Consider the following 18,433-nt stretch of genomic DNA (forward strand, 5'->3'; position numbering starts at 1 on the left):
CTCTCTCTCTCTCTCTCTCTCTCTCTCTCTCTCTCTCTCTCTCTCTCTCTCTCTCTCTCTTTTTGGGGAATTATATTTGTGCATCTTCGTTCGTGATATCGTTAATCACGTATTTACCGAGTTGCGTAATCGTCGAATTTTTATCCATTTATAACATTGTTTACGTAAGCCGCTGCACGCGCTCTATTACAGTTCAACGGGAACGCAACGCCGAGAGGATATAAAAAAAAGAGAGACTTTATCTAGGAATCCCTCGTAGCTCGATGACGTCGGACATCTCATGCGATAAACATAGTTTCGAGCTGTATGAGTCAAACGTTACCTGCGAGCCACGATGATATGCACGTAACCGAAATACTGCGCGATGCGAAATGTCGAACGTCGGTGGAAGGATGATCCCACTTCTTACCAAATGAAGTGAAATCATCCAGTGGATCCCGCTCTCGCCGTGGAAACGATACCTTCACGATGTCCGAGAAACATCAATAACACGTATTCCGAATCACTATGAAGTTTATCATCTTGGTTATAGCTTGATGAAAGAAAAAATATTTATTAAATTAAATTTTCTTTGGGTGACGCAAGTTTATTTTCATAGTTTAATGAGAAATTTTGATCAAGTTAGATGTCGTTTTATGTTATAGGTCCTGCGTGATTCCGTCAAGGCACGGAGAGAAGTCGAGCTTCATTGGAAAGCGTCGGATTGCAAGCACATAGTCCAAGTCAGAGATGTGTATGAAAATACCTACGGAGGCTGCAAGTGTCTGCTGGTAGTTATGGAATGGTACGTAAGAGAGAGACACACAACAAGATATCATACACATTTGATTTCATCACTGTAGCAAAGTGCGATTCCTTAAATTCACGTTCGATCGATCTTTCAGCATGGAAGGCGGCGAGCTGTTTCAAAGGATACAAGATAGACAAGACGGTGCTTTCACCGAAAGAGGTACGGCCTTGCGCTTGAAACTGCTCGTAAGATATTTTGACACGTTGTAAATAGTACAATCACGTGAACCGCCTGTCTCTTGTTGCAGAAGCCGCAGAAGTGATGTATGAGATTTGCGCAGCGGTGAAGTACATACACGACATGAACATTGCTCACAGGGACCTGAAGCCGGAGAATCTTTTATACTCTAAGCCCGGTGAGTTACGCCAGTTTTTGCAATATTGAGTCATTCGTCTGTCGATGCAGCTTGGAAACATTGTTATCATCTGCAGTACTTTGCGAAACACGCTCACGCGTGATATCTATGAACCTTGAAGTGTGAAGACCACGATAATGTTTATCTGTATATACACCGCAGAGATTGATATCGGTAGAAGCTATGCTATTATACGTAATTATACACGGCAACTGTTATTTTTGCGATAACTTGCTCTCTACAGTTGAATAGAGTAAGATAGATTTTGGAATTGTACAGATTGAGTTTATATCGAGTTTGTGATCGAGTGTCGTACATGTTCTGTGCAGATAGCACGGGAATTCTAAAACTCACCGACTTCGGCTTCGCGAAGGAAACATTTTCAAAAGATAACACGCTGCAGACACCATGTTATACACCTTACTATGTCGGTAAGCACGCACACTTAAGGAATACTCGTGTGTTTAAAATCAAAATTATCAGCCTCTCTTCTGACATGTATAGGATTTTGTTTTCAGCCCCGGAAGTTTTAGGAACAGAGAAATACGACAAGAGCTGTGATATTTGGTCACTGGGAGTAATCATGTACATACTGTGAGTACATTTCTTTGTTTTGTTCTCATATTGTATCATCTTATTAATAAATCCTAATTAAAGCCACGCACCAGGAAAAGTGCATTTGTAACCGTATCTACAATCTCATTTCAGATTGTGCGGTTTCCCACCATTCTACAGCATGCACGGGCACGCGATGTCGCCCGGGATGAAAAAGAAGATACGGCAGGGACAGTACGACTTCCCCTCCCCGGAGTGGTCGAACGTAAGCAAGGAAGCGCGGAATCTTATCGAGGGCATGCTCTGCATAGACCCAGCGCAGAGGCTGCAGATCGACGATGTGATGCGCAACAAATGGATCGCCGTAAGAACATATCATTACGCAATTTGATCATTTCTTTGTAAACTTCCAAGCGTTACATCTATTCCTTATTCGCAGAGATACACGGAAGTGCCCGCCACTCCTTTGCACACCGGACGCGTTTTACGCGAGGGCGAGGAGTCCTGGCCCGAGGTGCAGGAGGAGATGACGCGATCGTTGGCAACGATGCGCGTGGACTACGACACGGCGAGACTGAAGCAGCTCGACCACACGAATAACCCGCTGCTGAACAAACGGAGACGCGCGAAAGAAGCGAACGCGGTGCCACCGACCGCCAGTCCGACAGCCGCTTCCTAGGAAGACGCCGCCAACTTGAGGACCAGACGGAACTGGACTGTCTTCTTACGTAGATGCATCCGATACAGCGTGGTCATTACGAGGATCGTTTTCTGACTGCTACATCTCACCAAGCGCAAGAAATTCCGAAGTAGGATAGTGTCGAAGGGCGCTTAGTCTAGGCTGCGACGTTTAGAAGAAACGTATCCCATCACGCGTTACGCTTCTTAGTGTTCGATGTGTTAGAAACACGACGGGTTTCGTTGACAGCAACAGTAACACACGCAACGACGACAATACCGCTTCAACGAACGTAAGTAAACGAGACCTTCGTAACTATCACCGTAACGTCACCGTCCTTCTTTGCCAGATAAGGCTCGTTTACGAATGCGCGCTGTTCGCGTTGTTTCGCGAAAAAAAAAAATATATATATATATATATTCCGTATATTAAAATTTTTTTTAATATACTGACCGCGTAACTAATTCGTATGCACGAATGAAGAGCGAATTACACCATCATCGGTTACTAATCACGGAAATATATCACATCGTCAATTTCCGCTATGATCGTAGGCCTAATCGTTTTCATTATTCCGAGACAATGGCCTTGAGAGGCGTTGACGTGAAAGTTGGCCAATGGGCGAATGGTACTATGTGACTTCTGACAAATTTTGACATGTTTTCTACCACTATTTTATCTAGAGAACCATCTGCCACAAATCATTCTATATTTTTCGTCTCTTTTCTATGAGATAGTGTGAAACATATTTAATTCGGTGATATGGACGTGAAAAGAAAACTTATTATTGTCATACATATATAACGCTGGCTTCTCGCGAAAAACCGTATGTGCCGCGTGGTAGCGAACGTGTTAAACTGATAGCTTACACTTGAAAAAGTACATCTTTGAATAAGTGGAGTGTTATGTTTTTTTGAATGTGTCTCTCTGTACACATGTAATAAATATATTCTGACGTAGATATCAACAACAAGAAACAGTCGTTTCGCGACACGTAATCCCCGTGCAAATGCAATGCAGACATGATAACATGAAGGCTATTTACCCGTATGCGCTATGCATTAAGATTAACTGTCGCGATAGTTGCTCATACTTCGATATCACACTAGCTAATTTACTTGCTGCCATCGGGTAATCAAGTGCACGAGGTTTGTGTATTTATCGTCAGATATCAAACGTGATGAGACGATATCTCACGTGATATAGTCTTCTATGCCCGTCCAGCTCGTTTCAAGTGTGTGCGTAAATTTCTATGGTTATTATCCGCGTCGGATCAAGAGAAATCGAGCTTCCTGCTCGGTCCAACTTATAGTGCAACCAATTTAGAAATTGAATTTTTATTCCAATATCTATATATATGCTTGGTATTTTCAGTACACGTATAGTTGTATTTACATATATTTAGATTTTGTTTAAGGTTTGACAAATTATCATAATGAAATTCATTCAGAGGATTACGAGACGTATATTATATTCTGGGAATGATATTGAGGCTGATTTTAAGTGTATTAACTCTTTGCGCTCTAATGCATATGTTATACATTTCATATTATCAAACTAAAAAGATTCTCTTAACAGTCTGTTATATAGTCTGCACTTTTAATCTAACACATTGTTGTCATAATCAACTGCGTTGTGAAATAGAACATCTAACCATTCAAAGTTTTAGCGCAAAGAGTTAAAACCTAAACTTTTTTTAACATCTTCAGGGATGAATTTGTTAAAGTCAAGAAAGAGAAATTAATTTAGTTTTAAAATAATTTTAAATGTAACATCTCGATAATATAACGGTATTTCTCCTTGTGAAATTTTGCAGTGAATGTTCACTCACAGCAATGTTTAATGTTTTATGTCGACAATGTTTAAATTTAAAAAAAAAGGAAAAATTTGAACGTATCTAAACGTACACATATGTGTTAGTGTATCCCTGAAAAAGTTAAATTACAAAACAAGTTTTATCCGAGAACAGTCGACTACCATGGAATAAGTGTAGATCAGTGTGTTCCAGTACTATATAGTTAAAGAGGTAGGGGCATAAAAATTGTATATATTTCTATATAACACGTTTCGTGTCGGAACGACTTTATGTGACTTATGTATACTTGTCATCCACACCACGTGGGTCAATCACGCGGCACGGAACATGTTAAACTTGTTCACGTAGATTTGCATAAATATTTACGATTGTGTAGCGGAGAATCGTTAGAAATATAGGAAAATTAAGTGGAATATCGGTCGATTAATTTTCGGCTATGAATTGCAATAGGGGGAGATGAGAAAAATTCTCGATGTGCCTGTAAACTTTGATCAAAGAAAAAGATCGCGTTATCACGAATGCATTATAGAGTATTCGAAAAGTTTCATTAATAATTTATAGTATCACTACAAAGAATAATAAGTTAATATTTTAGAGAAAGAAGACAGTCATTTTTTCAGACATGTCTAAATTAATCACAACCTGTAGATGTGAGAGATATATTCGTACAAAATTTATATGGAAAGTTATTCCAAAATTCCAGATTAGAATATATTGTACGAATAGTATAGTTTTTAAACGTGCGTGTGTGTGTGTGTGTGTGTGTGTGTGTGTGTGTAGAGAGAGAGAGGGAGAGTGTGTAAAGAGAGAGAGAGAGCGCATACATAGTTCCTCGTGTTCTCTACATTCGATCGGTAAATTCAATTATCATATCTAAGAGAATAATGAAAAATAGTGCAGCTATACACACTATAGGTCAATATAAACGGGTTAAACTGCAGTAGTGAAATATTTTTATAAATCTAAGGTGTGCCGGTTCGATCTGCATTTAAAAGAGAATTGACAATAAATATAAACCCCCTTAACTTTCATCTCAGCGTTACTTACATCCAGTTATAGTATCACAGTTGTCAGTATCACAGTGATATTAAAGTCCCATATTTTTAAAATATGACAGTTGTAAATTTCCATAAACTAAAATGTTTACGATTGAAATTAAAGAAAATATTTTGTATCTGTCTCATCCGTAATTACTCTTTCGTTAATTTCCCTTTTTTACGCGCCAAAAAATTATTTGTCCGGTAAAAATAATTGACTATTTCGCGCTTTATATATAATTTATTTAACGTGTCATTAATACAAAGTAGTTTAACGGTTACAGCTATTAGATATAAATAAAATAATAGAAATAATAATAAAAAAAAGTATATATATATATATATATAGAGGAATTATCTTCTTCACGAAGATTAACCTCGACATGAGGACCCGAGTTTATTGTGCCTAGATTAAACAAGTAACTGGTAGAATTTTAACGTATAGATTATAAAGTCCATTGGATTTTTTGTGAAACTTCATTTTACATGTAAATGTTGCATGAGTACCTTTTTCTATTTTTAAATTTGTATAGAATTGAAAAAATGTTGATTTCATAGAAATTACGTACGCATTTTATTTTCTTTTTCTTGCACATTGAATTGATATAGATTATAAAATTTAACATGGTATCTGTGTGGAATTAGATCCACTTCTCAAATATACAGACACTAATTATTTATAGTACTGATTATATAATTAGTGATAATAGAGTTGACAATATCGGTTTCAACGACTCTATTATGAAATATAATGTTAATAAATTACTATAATAATTATATTAAAATATGTCTTATATAACGTATGTATACCTCCGAATAAATCGTTTAAAATGCTGCAATGCGTTTTGTAGACACGAATTATTCAATCGTCAAATCTCAACGTCAAATCTTAACGTCGGATGTGCAAGAAATTAGACAAAATTATTACTATCACGTATATCTTCAGAATTATATAAATATAATTACTTAAATTACGTAAATTGACGACCGTCAGAGAAGCACATTCCATATTTTATTATATACTGTGATTTAAAAAATTAGTACAAAAAGAACATAAATTTTAATGTAGGTACTTTACGCAACGTTTGGTGGACAATCAGAGATAATGTGCGTTAGAATAAACCTGCGATACCGAAGCACCAGTAATAAAAATCGAAATAATGCTCGGTACACATATAACAACAACGGGATCACCGAAAAATACCAAATGTAAATGTGCAAGTATAAAATGTCGTTAATCAATCGCCCGTTTCACGATTTTTCAACAATCATACAAGAGTAGTAGGTTACAAATTATTAAAAATATATATAGATTTCCTCTTGCACAAACCATCATCTAATGTTCTCTATTTCCTTTATAACTTTTTCGAGCTGTAAGTTCTCCATGCCACATAATTAGATTATCTTGACAGTAGCTCTACGCGCTTACAGTATTCGTCACTTAAATCTATCGAACGCAAGGGCCATTACAAACTCCATGTCCCGTAATCATAAAGACTCGGTGATTATTTTGAATCTTTGCGCGTGTGTGTGTGTTGAGTGACACAAACTGCAAACACAGTGCGAAATGGTGTATTTCTATTTTTTATCCTTTCGAATGTATCAAATGTGTTGCGAAATCGTGCCATAATATATGGAACTATAACCGTTGAAGGAAGTAATTTACGAGTATATGCTAGGTTTTGCTCTAAGCATATAAGATATATTCTGTCACTTACACTTGACACACTGATAAAACTGATCGCAAGCTCACACATCGCTGGCGAAATATCTATTTTTTTTCCTTTTTTACTTCTTTGTCTATAACACGCGCTCGGGCACGTGTGTCTCGTAATAATGCAATAACGACAATTTTAAAATACAATATAACCCTCTAACTTATCGGCACATAACAGGAGACAGCATACGTTACTACTTCCGATTGCAGTCACCACACGAACGAGTGTGAAATGACTGCCGAAGCCATCGCGAAAATCCGCCGTAAAAATCCATATCAAATGCCGAATTGTGTGCCAACTCTCCTCGCGCTACTTCGACGAGCTCAGCGAGGTAAAACCGCAGTATATAAGTAAACATCTCCTCTAATCATACGAGAAGCGCGCGGTTCGGATAAAATGAAGCGTCCATCTAAAAAGACACGACGTGGCTGCTGAGAATCTGCTAAGAATCATTGGAATGTAATGGAATTACGAACTTCGGCCCGAACGGCGATTTGTACGTGATCCCAACGTCGGAATACACCTTGTTTGGCAACGCCAAGTTGCACAGATACAATCTACCGTTGTCGGCGCTGTGCGATAACGGCAGGGCCCCCAGTAAACTGAATTTACTGATGATACCGGGTGTACCCGTCGCCGGCGGCTCGATAGCGAGAACTGGCGCTCTGTTGGTGTTAGCCCATCTCGCTATTGGAGTGATCATCCGCGACGAGTCCTCATCGCAAAGAGCTACGAGGATGAGATCGACGAGAGACGGCAGGTTCTTTACTTTCGTCTCTACTTTGTTCTCTGTTAACTTGTATAGAGAGAGTTCCTGCAGCAAGAATACATCCTCCGAGTTCTCAACAAACACGATCGTCTTGACACCGTGGCTGGACAACTGTCGGGCGCAATTGATACCGGCGGCGCCAGAACGGTGCGGACCGCACAGTGCGACAACTGTGGGCCACTGATGTGCGTTATTCGGATTCAGTCGGTGACTTCCACCCAACAGCTGCAAGATGAGCTCAGCACCAGCGCGTCCGAGAAGTTCCACCTTTCGGAGAAGTTTGGACCATTACAGTGAGTCAAGAGCTTCGCGTAGCAACTGTTTATTTAACGCAAACCGAGTTCCAACGAGTTTCTCGATTACGGCAAACATCAGGTGTCGGATCGAGATCAGAACTTGTCTCGCGCTATTTTTAGGTAAAACAGTTGCTAGATGAAGGAAATTTGTCTTGAGGAGTGCGAGTATACGAACCCTGCGTTCCCAACTTATCCCCAATCTATCCGCCGCACCTATCAATTGACGATGGAGATTGAGAGTGATGCTAGGAATTACTAAACCGTTGTCAGTAACATATTCTTTCGCGCTGGCGCAAGGCACCACGATCCGATGTATCGTAGGTTCGGACACGAGAATGTTCTCGTCAGGTCGGTAGATCGCGGTGGTGCCTCTATTACTTTCCGACTGGCGAACGATGTCTGGTTTCAGAGAATTGATTTCTTGCCATACAGCCTACAGGAAATAAAAATCGTGTGAGTAATAATACATCGTAATACAATAGAATAACATTAGAATCAATAAATCAGTGGACAAACCTCTTTGTTGAACAACGCCAAGTTCTTTTCAAAATCGAAGTCTTGATTCAAAGATTGATCAATTGGAGTACCAAAAGTATGTTCGTCTCTTTCTAATACTCTTTGTCTATGAGTCAATCGTTTTGGAATGGCTTTGTTGTTTGGTATATTGCTACAATGCTCTGCTGCAATAAAATTTTTATATTAATTTACATAAACACACATGAATCATATATGTGTATAATGTACCTGATGCAATTTTTCCATTTGTGGTTTGCTCCATTTGTTGTTGATTAGATTCCATGGGCTTTCTGAAATTTGGTGCTTGAGACCCTCCTGCTTGCACTGTAGACGAAACACTTTCTGAGATTGATCTCCCAGCCCTTTTAGCGATAGGCCTCTTCACAATAACTTTACTCTGAGATTGGATATCGTTTGTTCCTGCTTCTTCTGTTGATATAATCTCAACATTGTGTATATCTTTTACACTATAACAACAAAGACAGATATATTTAACACATGCTCATGTTAAGTAATATTTTATTTTATTTTATCAAGATTAAGATTGCATCTGTAAAAGAACTATTATTGTTATTGTATCATAGTTTGTAGCATAATACTATGTTGGTTGTACAAATAAATTAAGATTATAGTCTTACCTCAATTTAACAATGGAAGAAGAGTGTGGTATGCCATTGCAAAATGCCTTTGCTAATGTAAGACTATTCTTATTTAGATCAATAATTTTACCTTGATAGGTACCAAGATCATCGATGCACTTCACAGAAACAGTACAACCTAGGAATTGCTCAGACATTTTTCCCTGTAATTATAGACATACAGGTAAGACTTGTAAGTTTCCCATTATTGTACAATTACGATAACACAATTGTTTTCCTTACAACTGTTAATAAGATAAATTTGCGGTTAACTTGTGAAAAATAACACGAATTTAAAAATAACAAAATACTCAGTCCATGCCACAAACATATTATTATATCTTATTTATATGTAAATGGACTTACTAGGAATTAAATTAAATTTTTTCTGTCGATCCACAAGTTCATATAAGCACCTCGCAATTGTCACGATGACAATGAAATTCGAAAATAGCTAACAGGTAGTACAAAAGTATTGTAGTTATATATAGATGTGATTACTTTTATCAGAAATTGCAAGTTTACATGAATTATGAGTACAGTGACAAAGAACTAATAAATGCGTAAATAGACAATGTCATTTCCGAATCGTTAAAACTCAACGATAACGAATCCAAATGGTATTAGGTTAAAAACGTGGAATAGCCTCCAAAAAATCACGATAAACGTATACATACCTGTTTCAAGGAGACAAAAATCAAGGCCGTTAAATAGAGGAAAAAATAAATAGTGATTAACGGAAAGTACTAATTATCTCGTATTAATTTCTCGATACTTTGTATATGTCTGTATACGGTTAGACGAATCGCTATCCCGTATTGTATCTTATCACAGAAAAGCATGAGAGCGACCATATGTGGCCACAATTCAGCAATGACTTTATTTTGAAGCGCCTCTATGTCCACAAAACGTGGTTATAAACTACGTAGTCAATGTTCGCAACTTTTCTCAGTGGGTAACAGTGGGTAATATTCACGATTTTATGGTTCTATCCCGTACTATTTTCTTATTTTTATACTTATAAGTAAAATCGTATAAAGAATAGCTATTTAATTTCGGTAAAATTGATTTTTGCGTAGGTACTAAGGAGTAGGCACTAAAGAAACCAAAGTAACAGCCATTGAAGAAAAAGAAAAAAATCTATTCGATTCTAAGTCGAAACTCGAACCATTTTAAATTAGTTCAAGTAGAATTTTGAAGAATTTTATTCTAAAATCATCAAAAATCTCTTTAGCTGAGACTCGAGCCACTTTAAATTAATTTAGCAAAGATTCGAACCAAAATAAATCTGAAAAGGTTTGAGTTTCGACTAAACAGAAATTTAAGGAATTTTATATGTGATAATAGTATACATATTTAAGACATCTTTACTCAACCTAAGATGCTTTTACATACTCTTCTTGTTTTAGGTCAATTTTGTAGACAAATTTTCTTGAATTGTATTATGTTAATTTGATGTAATAAGTAATACGAGGGATATCGATGTATTGTGTTTATTACCCATCAGCAAGTATAATCTTATGAATTAATGTACCTTTCATTATTCTTGATTGTACATGTTAAATTGATTAAGGCAACGGGAGAAACTATATTTATATGCACATCAGGAGTATAATATATCAACATAATGTCTCGTAAGCATCCTGACTATGTATATATATATTTTTTTCCTTACATATATTATCGACATTTATTAAAATAAATTTTTATGTATGTATGTACATAAATTTAGTTACACAATCAAATTAAAATGTTCATGTTTGGTAAATTAGCAATAGATTGTGAAAAAGATGCATAAGAATAAAGTATACTATAGATCATTACACAGTTTCAAATATAATTATCTTCATTCATTTCTGTTGAAAACAGTATACATTTCAAGAAACTTTAATTAATTAATATGTTAATAATATAATAGGCATATATATATATTACTTTTTTTTGGCAGTTGATTGTTTTTCATCTTTTCCACAACCAATTATTTCTATTTTACATTTTTATTCAGAAATAAATCTTATATTTTGCAAATTTATATAATGGAATTTATATAATAGAATGGCGAATAAAAGATGTACGTGTTTAAAATGCCATCATATACTCGACGTAGTTAAATAAATACAGTATATATAAAATTGTGCTTTAACGCTACTGCTATTGAGTATCTGCAGCTTTTCTTTATTAAGAATTGCATTATTATAACATTACAATAATGCATTGGCAACACATACAATACGATAAATAATAATCTGATTTTGTGATAACACATTCATTAATACATAATTTTGATTACTTAAAATGATTTTCCGACACACACAAACGAAATAAAATGTATAATTTTACAGACAATAAAAATACATATAAACGTATTACTGTGTAAATATTTATAATAAATACGTTACATTAATGTAAAAAAAATGTTTTATGTTAATGTAAAAAAATAGTCTTTGTATAATCTGACAGTTAGTATCTACGTCGAGTACAGCATTTGTAGAACGGGCAGCTTTCTGTTGCGATCGCGAAAGTATTATGTGTATGTATGTATGTGTATGTGTGTATGTATGTGTGTGCGTTGTCGTGTGCATAACATTAATTATATAAATCAATATAACAACATATCTCTCATAGCGCGATGAAAGCTAGCGAAAACTTTTATGGAAAACGCTAATAGAACGACACTCTCGCATACTCGTCAGTCACTCATTTTATACATACACACGTGCACGCGTTATCCCCATTTACAGGTGTATATTAAAAAAAAAAAGAAAAGAAATTTGCCTTCGTGTTAGGAGCGAACATACGTAGCACGAGGACGTAACGTTAAGAATAATTCTTTTTGACTTCGGTATGTTTGCTTCCAACGTCATATTATTCCGCGTATACACGTCGCACATTATATATTGTAATAGTGTACTCTCTATATAACGTTACTTCTCCGCTATCGTATATAATAATTATATAGGTACATGCCTTTTTTTACGCGTGCATTGCGGATATTCTTTTTCCTTTTTTTTCCATAAAGATGCCGTTTTCCTATACATGATTCTTCAAAAAGACGTGTACATGGTTGTGTGTACATGGCACCAAAAGCGCGACATCTTTGAACACGTGTTTCTAATATAATCTTAAGCATACAAAAATAAATTATAATAATGATTGTGTATCTCTGAGCTCTTACGCATGTACAGTGAATACTATGTTACGTGTACACGTTACACGCGTATACACGACGTCGCGTACGTAGCGGATACGTACGCAACCATGTGTGCGCGTGTGCAGATAGATAGATACGTAGAGAGAAATAGAGAGAGATTGTGATAGATATAAATATATATACGACTATTTTAAAGTACAATACCCCTTAAGGATTATCCGTTATTTTACGGAGTACCATTGAAATGCTCGTTTCCTTTACAACGCGTCTTCATGGAACACCTAGGCGAGCTCTGTGTATGTGTATACGTGTGTATATGTACGCACATGTATGCCACACACACACACATACACACACATACACATATAATGTAAAAAATACTAATCTAAAAAATTCCGGCTGTACAAAACCATACGTAATAATATTTATAATTCACTTAAACATTTTGCATGATAATGCCCGCTCAAGAAGAATTTAAAACGTAAATTACACGTAGCGCTTACACGAAAACATTGCAGGACGCATCCGGATGAAGCTCGCACTCGATCGATGTACGTGCGTCTCTCTCCTAAGTGTTCTTACTTTGTTAATCCCACCATAACGTTTGCTGGTGTATGCTTTGGCTGCAGCAAATTACCTGCAGTATAAATCGGTTAATAACATCATATAAATATGTCTTTTACGAATTGAAAAGCCGCATATAATTGATAAAAATAATAATCGGAAAACTATATATAGTATACTCACCTACGTAGTTTACATAGTTTAAGTAAATTACAGACTTGTGAAGGCACAAGATAAAACGACTAGGATCAATGCTAAGAAAATTTTGGGCGGTCGAATTTGGATAGCTGCCGAGTTTTCCTCTGTAAATATACAGAAAATTGAGAACTGACGATCAAAGAAACCTTCTTAAACATAAGGAACCTCTAAAGATAAAATTAGTGTGCGCACGTACCCTTTCGTGCCATCTCGGGTGGGTAATCTAAAAAAAAAAGAAAAAAATAATTAGTTTTTAGTTAACTGAACAGTTGTTCTTGTTAATTCTGATTGGGAAAATATTTTTCGCTTAGTTTTTATTTTTAATAGAAAAGAAAAGAATTAATAAAAAGTAGCTAACGTACCACCGATAAACATATGCGGCTCAGACGGTGGAGACCATCCGAAAGAATTTCTAGCTATGAGGACTGCCTCATAGGATCCAGGCTCAAGCCCCTCAATCGGATGCTCCACGATAAATTGATTTCCTTTACCGTTCTTGACTTCGGGCATGACGATGCTCCAGTTGTCCTCGCCTTGGCGACGATACTGTATCTAAGAAAGAGAGACACTGTATTTTGTACCTCTGTTTATATACTATATATACGTATCTCCATATTTCAGAGATTCTATATACAATTAAATAACGCATACAATATTTACCTTGTATTCGTTGATTGGTGAGTAACTTTCCAGACGCCATTTGAAAATAATTCCTGTACTGTCAGTGGTCATGTTAACGCTCAATAGTTTTGCTTGCGAAGGCACACCTAACGGGCATTTATTGGTGCGTATTAATTTTACATACTTTATACATTTAACATATTATTTTTATCATTTGATGCGAGTTAATGCACGACGCCGACGACTCCCTTAATATTACGCGTATAACAAATACCTGTAAGCCTGATAGTTTTGGAGTCTCGACCGATGGAATTTTGTGCGCTGCATTTATAGTCGCCAAAATCCTGCTCCATGGTATGCAAGATCTTTAAGGTGTGCTTGGTCTTGTTTCCTTTCATTTCTCCGTGGTGCATGATAATCGATTCCTTCTTCTGCGTAATCTCTTTATTGTCTTTGGACCATTTTATTATGGCCTTAGGATAAGCGGTCACGATGCACATCAACTCTGACTCGATACCGGTGCCGCTATGTACCATACTCTTCTTCGCTTCTACTTCAGGCGCGTCTGTCGCAAAGATGAACGATGTTAATATATTTATGAAAAGTAGACAGTCGTAACATAGCTGATTGAACGATTAATTTAGGAGGCAGCTATGATCTTCTCGAATGAGCAATTAACTTACAATGCACAATGAGGGTGATCGCTTCTATCGCCGGGTCCTTCGAGCCGTCCTCAGCGAGACACTGATACCGACCACTGTGTGATTTGTTCACTTTTCTTATCGTGATGTAATTGCCATTTACTACCACATTAGGATCGTAGTTACTTAGCTTTTTATTCTACAAAAAGAGACGAAGAGGGATCAGTCTGTTTTCTCTCTCTTTTTCTTTCTTCTTAATTCTGATTTTTATCGACGATATTGAAACATTTGAAATTATTATACATTCTATATTAGTACATTGATGATAACAATAAAGTAGTATTAGACATAATTGATATCATTTTTAACGATAAAATAAGAGTGACAATTGTAGCGATACTGATATTTTCATTAGTTTTATTATTATGTTCTACCTCGACAAACCACTTGATTTCAGGCGGGGGCCGTATACTCGTCTCACAACCGAACGTGATGATATGTCCCTGGTTCACTTCGATCTTCCTCTTGGGTGTCACGCGTATAAGTCCCCGGTGCGAATGTTGCGGTGGGACGGCTGGCTGTGGCGGCACCGTGGACTGTTGCGGAGCCACAGGCTGCTGTGGGATCGCAGCAGACTGCGATCCTTTAGGTTCGACTCGCAAACGATGGGTAAGCACTATATGCTCTTTTAGGAGAATGATACATTGGTAATTGTTGGAGGAGTCATCGAATGATGCGTTATAGATCATCAATGTGTTGTTCGGCAATCGAACAATCCTTTTCGAATCCTCCGTATGCGGTTCCGAATCGACGTATAAATACTCTTTGTCCTTCATCCACGTAACCGCGTAGTTCTCTGAAATAGATCAAACGATGTATTACGTTTCAACATATGTCTTCAGAGTCGTCTTGACTACCGTGGAAGTTCGCCGATGATTATAATTTTACTATTAATTTATACATACAGTGTGACTAATTGTACACGGGGAAAAATAATTTGCCCAGCAACTTTTCTGCTGGTCTTAGCAGAAGGTATAATAGCAAAATCTTTTTGTTATTATATGGACAAAGAGATTTGCTAAGTGTACTAATCACTATTTGCTGGATATATAATTTGCTGAATCTACAAATTATTTTGCTATAAGAATCATGATGGATTTATACGAGCAGTTGTTTTGTTCCGATAGCAAATAAATTTGCTAAGGATACATTATTTTGCGTGAATAGCAAAATTAACGTGATTCTTAGGACAAATACACTCAATAAATTTTTTCTATCCTGGCAACGAAACTACTTCTGCTCTGATAACGAATAATTTGTAAAATTAGTTACGTCAACTAAATTTTTTTTATGTCACTACGAATATGTAGTAGCAACGACGATTTTACTAAAAGAGCAAAATTATTTTTCTCCGTGTACGTAATTAAATTAAACGTGTGGTCAGTAGAAAATTGATAATACGATCTAATAAGTATTCGGGAAATGTATGCATTGTATACAAATATGTATATTTATGATTTTAATTTACATCAAAAATTATTCTTGTTATACACAGAAAAAAAAGATTTTCTAATATATGGACAAAAAATATTAACTGCAGGAGCAAATGTTCTTGCTTTCATAGTAAAAGTTATTTAGTTGTGATAACTAAAAGATTTGCTAATATATCTTTTAGCTATCACAACTAAATAACTTTTATTATGAAAGCAAGAAAATTTGCAGTTAATATTTTTAGTTGTCCATATATTAGTAAATCTTTTTTTCGTTTAGAAAAAGTTCTACGTTTCAAACATCGTACTAGCTGTCACATTTGCAAAATGCTGCTCTAAAGGAGACTTTTCTTCCTTTCATAAGTTGTATCGCGCTTTGTACGATAAATTTAGAAAGGGACTGTCATTGTTCTACAAACCTGCGTGAATCACGGTGCAGGGTAACATAACGGTATCTCCTTCTATTGCACGAATACTCATGGGCAACGACAAAATTTGCGGCGGTGGGCTGGTGACACCGAGATTGTCAGCATCTTCACCGTCCTCGTCGAATTCGTCTTCCTCGTCCACGGGCGGATCGTCCTCATACTCGTCCTCGGTACTCTTTGTTGATTTACACAGACCTGAAACAGTACAACATACATCATAAGTTCAAGCAATTTGAAAGGCGGGAATAAAGGATAACAAACAGCCGGCTGGCTGTTTCAATGTTGGATCTAATTGTCATTGACCGGCTCACTGTGCCGCGCTAGTTATCAGGGCCTGGCGTTAATGTGATCAACAGTGTTCGTCACAACTAAACTAACAACATATTTGTGAAAATCTAAATTCCTTCATTTAAATAGAATAAACAACTGTTTTCATGAAAAGCAAAGATTTTAGGAAAATGCACATTTCCTCATTTGAAGGAGATATTTTCTTAATGTAAAGCTAAGTATATATTAATATAAATGTATATATTAATATAAATACGTTATTAATATTCACCGAATAAATATTATTCATTTCTTAAATATTTTTTCTCGCAATGCAGCGAAAAAATATTTCAATGGCACAACTTAGCTGCTACAGCTACATTTTAGCTCATGCGGCTAATCTTTTTTCGGTGTGCACACACGACCAATTGTTTCCGATAGTTTGAGTACGCGACGATCAAATTGTTCCCGTTAATTCGCCGATGGACCGCGCGCTCGGCCAGCTGTAACTCGTTTCCCCCGTTAGAAGCAGCAATTTGGGATTCTCTCTCCCTCTCTCTCTCTCTATCTATCTATCTCTATCTATCTATCTATCTATCTATCTATCTCTATCTATCTATCTATCTATCTATCTATCTATCTCTCTATCCCTTGAAACCACAAACCGATCGGCCGTGGTGCCGCGCGCGAGAGGGGTAAACCGGGCGGTCGAAATTAGATTTCTAGTGCACGACCGCGCCCGATTTCGGGACGCGCGCCCCGCATAAACGAGGCTTACACGCATACCGGCTTTCTAATAATACGCGACCCCGTACCACCCTTTTCAACAATGGTGGAGAGCTTCCTCTTGCCATCGCAGCGTCGGCATCGTCGTTGTCGTCATCATCGTCGGACACTGGCGTCGCGAAATGAGAGCAAAATTGCGATTAGATGGCCGCGAAGAGAAAGAAGACGACAGAGAGAGAGAGAGAGAGAGAGAGAGAGAGAGAGAGAGAGTGTGTGTGTGTATATATGCTTCTTCTCTGCATGTTCGACGCCAGTTTGCCCCGTTTTTCAAAGGCACGTCTTCACGCTAAGGCGTTGTACATGCCGTTCGATTTTAGCCACGGGTGCTATGGCAAAGCTACCACGCCCTGCTCGGGCTTGGAGAGAGAGAAAAAAAAATGGGTCGCGCGCGAGTCAAGCCGACTCGTCGTAGTGGTCGGCCTAGTGGTCGGTAAGAAGAAGGAAAAAAGAGGAATAAAAGGGCATCCGGTACTTTTGTGAATTAAGATCGCTTAATCATCGTTTGTCGTGACGGAGGTCGCGGATTCGCGCCTGCACCGATGCAAAACTCGGGAAAATTGTTAGTCGGCAGCTCTCGCGAGTGATTGATCGTCGTGCGCTTGCAGTTTCTCCAAGTTGGCTGGGGTGAGATGTGGCGTAACGTGCGGCGGATGAAGTGGCGAACACCGTGCGCGCGAACGACGTATTTAAATGCCCATCGCTCTCGGCGAAGCCGCTAATTGATTACTTTAAATTCTCATTACAGATCTGTCGAGGTCGTCCCTGAACGTTGGGTCTATTGATTTTATTAAGTGACTCTTCAAATCCCCGCCGGGCGTGAAGCGCGTCGCACACGGTCACTCGCACGCTGTTTAATTTGAGACAAAATCGATACGTGGCTGATATCGTAATTTTGGGGAATTTTGAAATAAATACTGAAAACGCGCGCGGACTTGATTGAAATAAATTGTTCGACGAGACGACAAGGCAACGCGATCGTGCAGTTGGTGATAATCGTCGCGGCGTTCCTACACGACTAAGTGAAGCGCGATTACACAGGAAGAACCTCGTGAATTTAGATTAATAGCAGTCCACTACATGTCGGCATCCGCGCTCCCCTTGGCGCTGCAACCCCCGTC

At 37.5% G+C, this 18,433-nt stretch overlaps 3 protein-coding genes across 8 annotated transcripts in view; 1 reads left to right on the forward strand and 2 right to left on the reverse strand.

Annotated features, from left to right (window-relative positions):
- Nucleotides 1-5,374, forward strand: part of LOC116845217 (MAP kinase-activated protein kinase 2) — a 39,834-nt gene extending 34,460 nt beyond the window's left edge. For all 4 annotated transcript variants that reach the window (XM_032817639.1, XM_032817638.1, XM_032817637.1 and 1 more), the window contains 7 exons: nucleotides 645-784; nucleotides 885-949; nucleotides 1,038-1,145; nucleotides 1,475-1,576; nucleotides 1,664-1,739; nucleotides 1,854-2,064; nucleotides 2,140-5,374. In XM_032817639.1, the coding sequence (XP_032673530.1) occupies nucleotides 645-784; nucleotides 885-949; nucleotides 1,038-1,145; nucleotides 1,475-1,576; nucleotides 1,664-1,739; nucleotides 1,854-2,064; nucleotides 2,140-2,379 (942 nt within the window). In that variant the 3' untranslated portion in view covers nucleotides 2,380-5,374. The remainder of the gene's footprint in view (nucleotides 1-644; nucleotides 785-884; nucleotides 950-1,037; nucleotides 1,146-1,474; nucleotides 1,577-1,663; nucleotides 1,740-1,853; nucleotides 2,065-2,139) is intronic.
- An 84-nt stretch (nucleotides 5,375-5,458) lies between these two features.
- Nucleotides 5,459-10,022, reverse strand: LOC116845216 (enhancer of mRNA-decapping protein 3). 2 transcript variants are annotated; one of them, XM_032817635.1, is made up of 6 exons: nucleotides 9,847-10,022; nucleotides 9,170-9,333; nucleotides 8,760-8,998; nucleotides 8,532-8,692; nucleotides 8,191-8,448; nucleotides 5,459-7,986 (listed from the first exon to the last, which is right to left on the reverse strand). In XM_032817635.1, exons 2-6 carry the CDS (start codon nucleotides 9,325-9,327, stop codon nucleotides 7,393-7,395), a joined length of 1,410 nt encoding a protein of 469 aa, XP_032673526.1. In that variant the 5' UTR covers nucleotides 9,328-9,333; nucleotides 9,847-10,022; the 3' UTR covers nucleotides 5,459-7,392. The 2 variants fall into 2 exon arrangements, with proteins under 2 accessions (XP_032673526.1, XP_032673525.1); XM_032817634.1 differs by having other exon boundaries at nucleotides 5,783-7,986; nucleotides 8,532-8,695; nucleotides 9,847-10,020.
- A 624-nt stretch (nucleotides 10,023-10,646) lies between these two features.
- LOC116845280 (lachesin-like) overlaps nucleotides 10,647-18,433 on the reverse strand; it is a 92,241-nt gene continuing 84,454 nt past the window's right edge. For both annotated transcript variants that reach the window (XM_032817807.1, XM_032817806.1), the window contains exons 2-10: nucleotides 16,254-16,457; nucleotides 14,779-15,200; nucleotides 14,387-14,543; nucleotides 13,978-14,268; nucleotides 13,743-13,849; nucleotides 13,445-13,634; nucleotides 13,279-13,305; nucleotides 13,068-13,186; nucleotides 10,647-12,957 (exon numbers count right to left, since the gene is read on the reverse strand). In XM_032817807.1, coding sequence (XP_032673698.1) covers nucleotides 13,095-13,186; nucleotides 13,279-13,305; nucleotides 13,445-13,634; nucleotides 13,743-13,849; nucleotides 13,978-14,268; nucleotides 14,387-14,543; nucleotides 14,779-15,200; nucleotides 16,254-16,457 — 1,490 coding nt within the window. In that variant the 3' untranslated portion in view covers nucleotides 10,647-12,957; nucleotides 13,068-13,094. The remainder of the gene's footprint in view (nucleotides 12,958-13,067; nucleotides 13,187-13,278; nucleotides 13,306-13,444; nucleotides 13,635-13,742; nucleotides 13,850-13,977; nucleotides 14,269-14,386; nucleotides 14,544-14,778; nucleotides 15,201-16,253; nucleotides 16,458-18,433) is intronic.

This window comes from Odontomachus brunneus, unplaced genomic scaffold (genome assembly GCF_010583005.1).
Source record: "Odontomachus brunneus isolate Ranch 3 - 2012 unplaced genomic scaffold, Obru_v1 Obru_scaffold_050, whole genome shotgun sequence".
Taxonomy (NCBI): Eukaryota; Metazoa; Arthropoda; class Insecta; order Hymenoptera; family Formicidae; genus Odontomachus; species Odontomachus brunneus.

Excerpts from the sequence above, each read along its gene's own strand:
- LOC116845216 (XM_032817634.1), bottom strand. The coding sequence starts at position 9,327 with ATGTCTGAGCAATTCCTAGGTTGTACTGTTTCTGTGAAGTGCATCGAT. Across the intron at positions 8,449-8,531 it reads TGGCGTTGTTCAACAAAGAG|GCTGTATGGCAAGAAATCAA; the intron begins GTTTGTCCACTG and ends TATTTCCTGTAG. Across the intron at positions 7,987-8,190 it reads GGATAAGTTGGGAACGCAGG|GTGGAACTTCTCGGACGCGC; the intron begins GTTCGTATACTC and ends CTTCTCCGAAAG.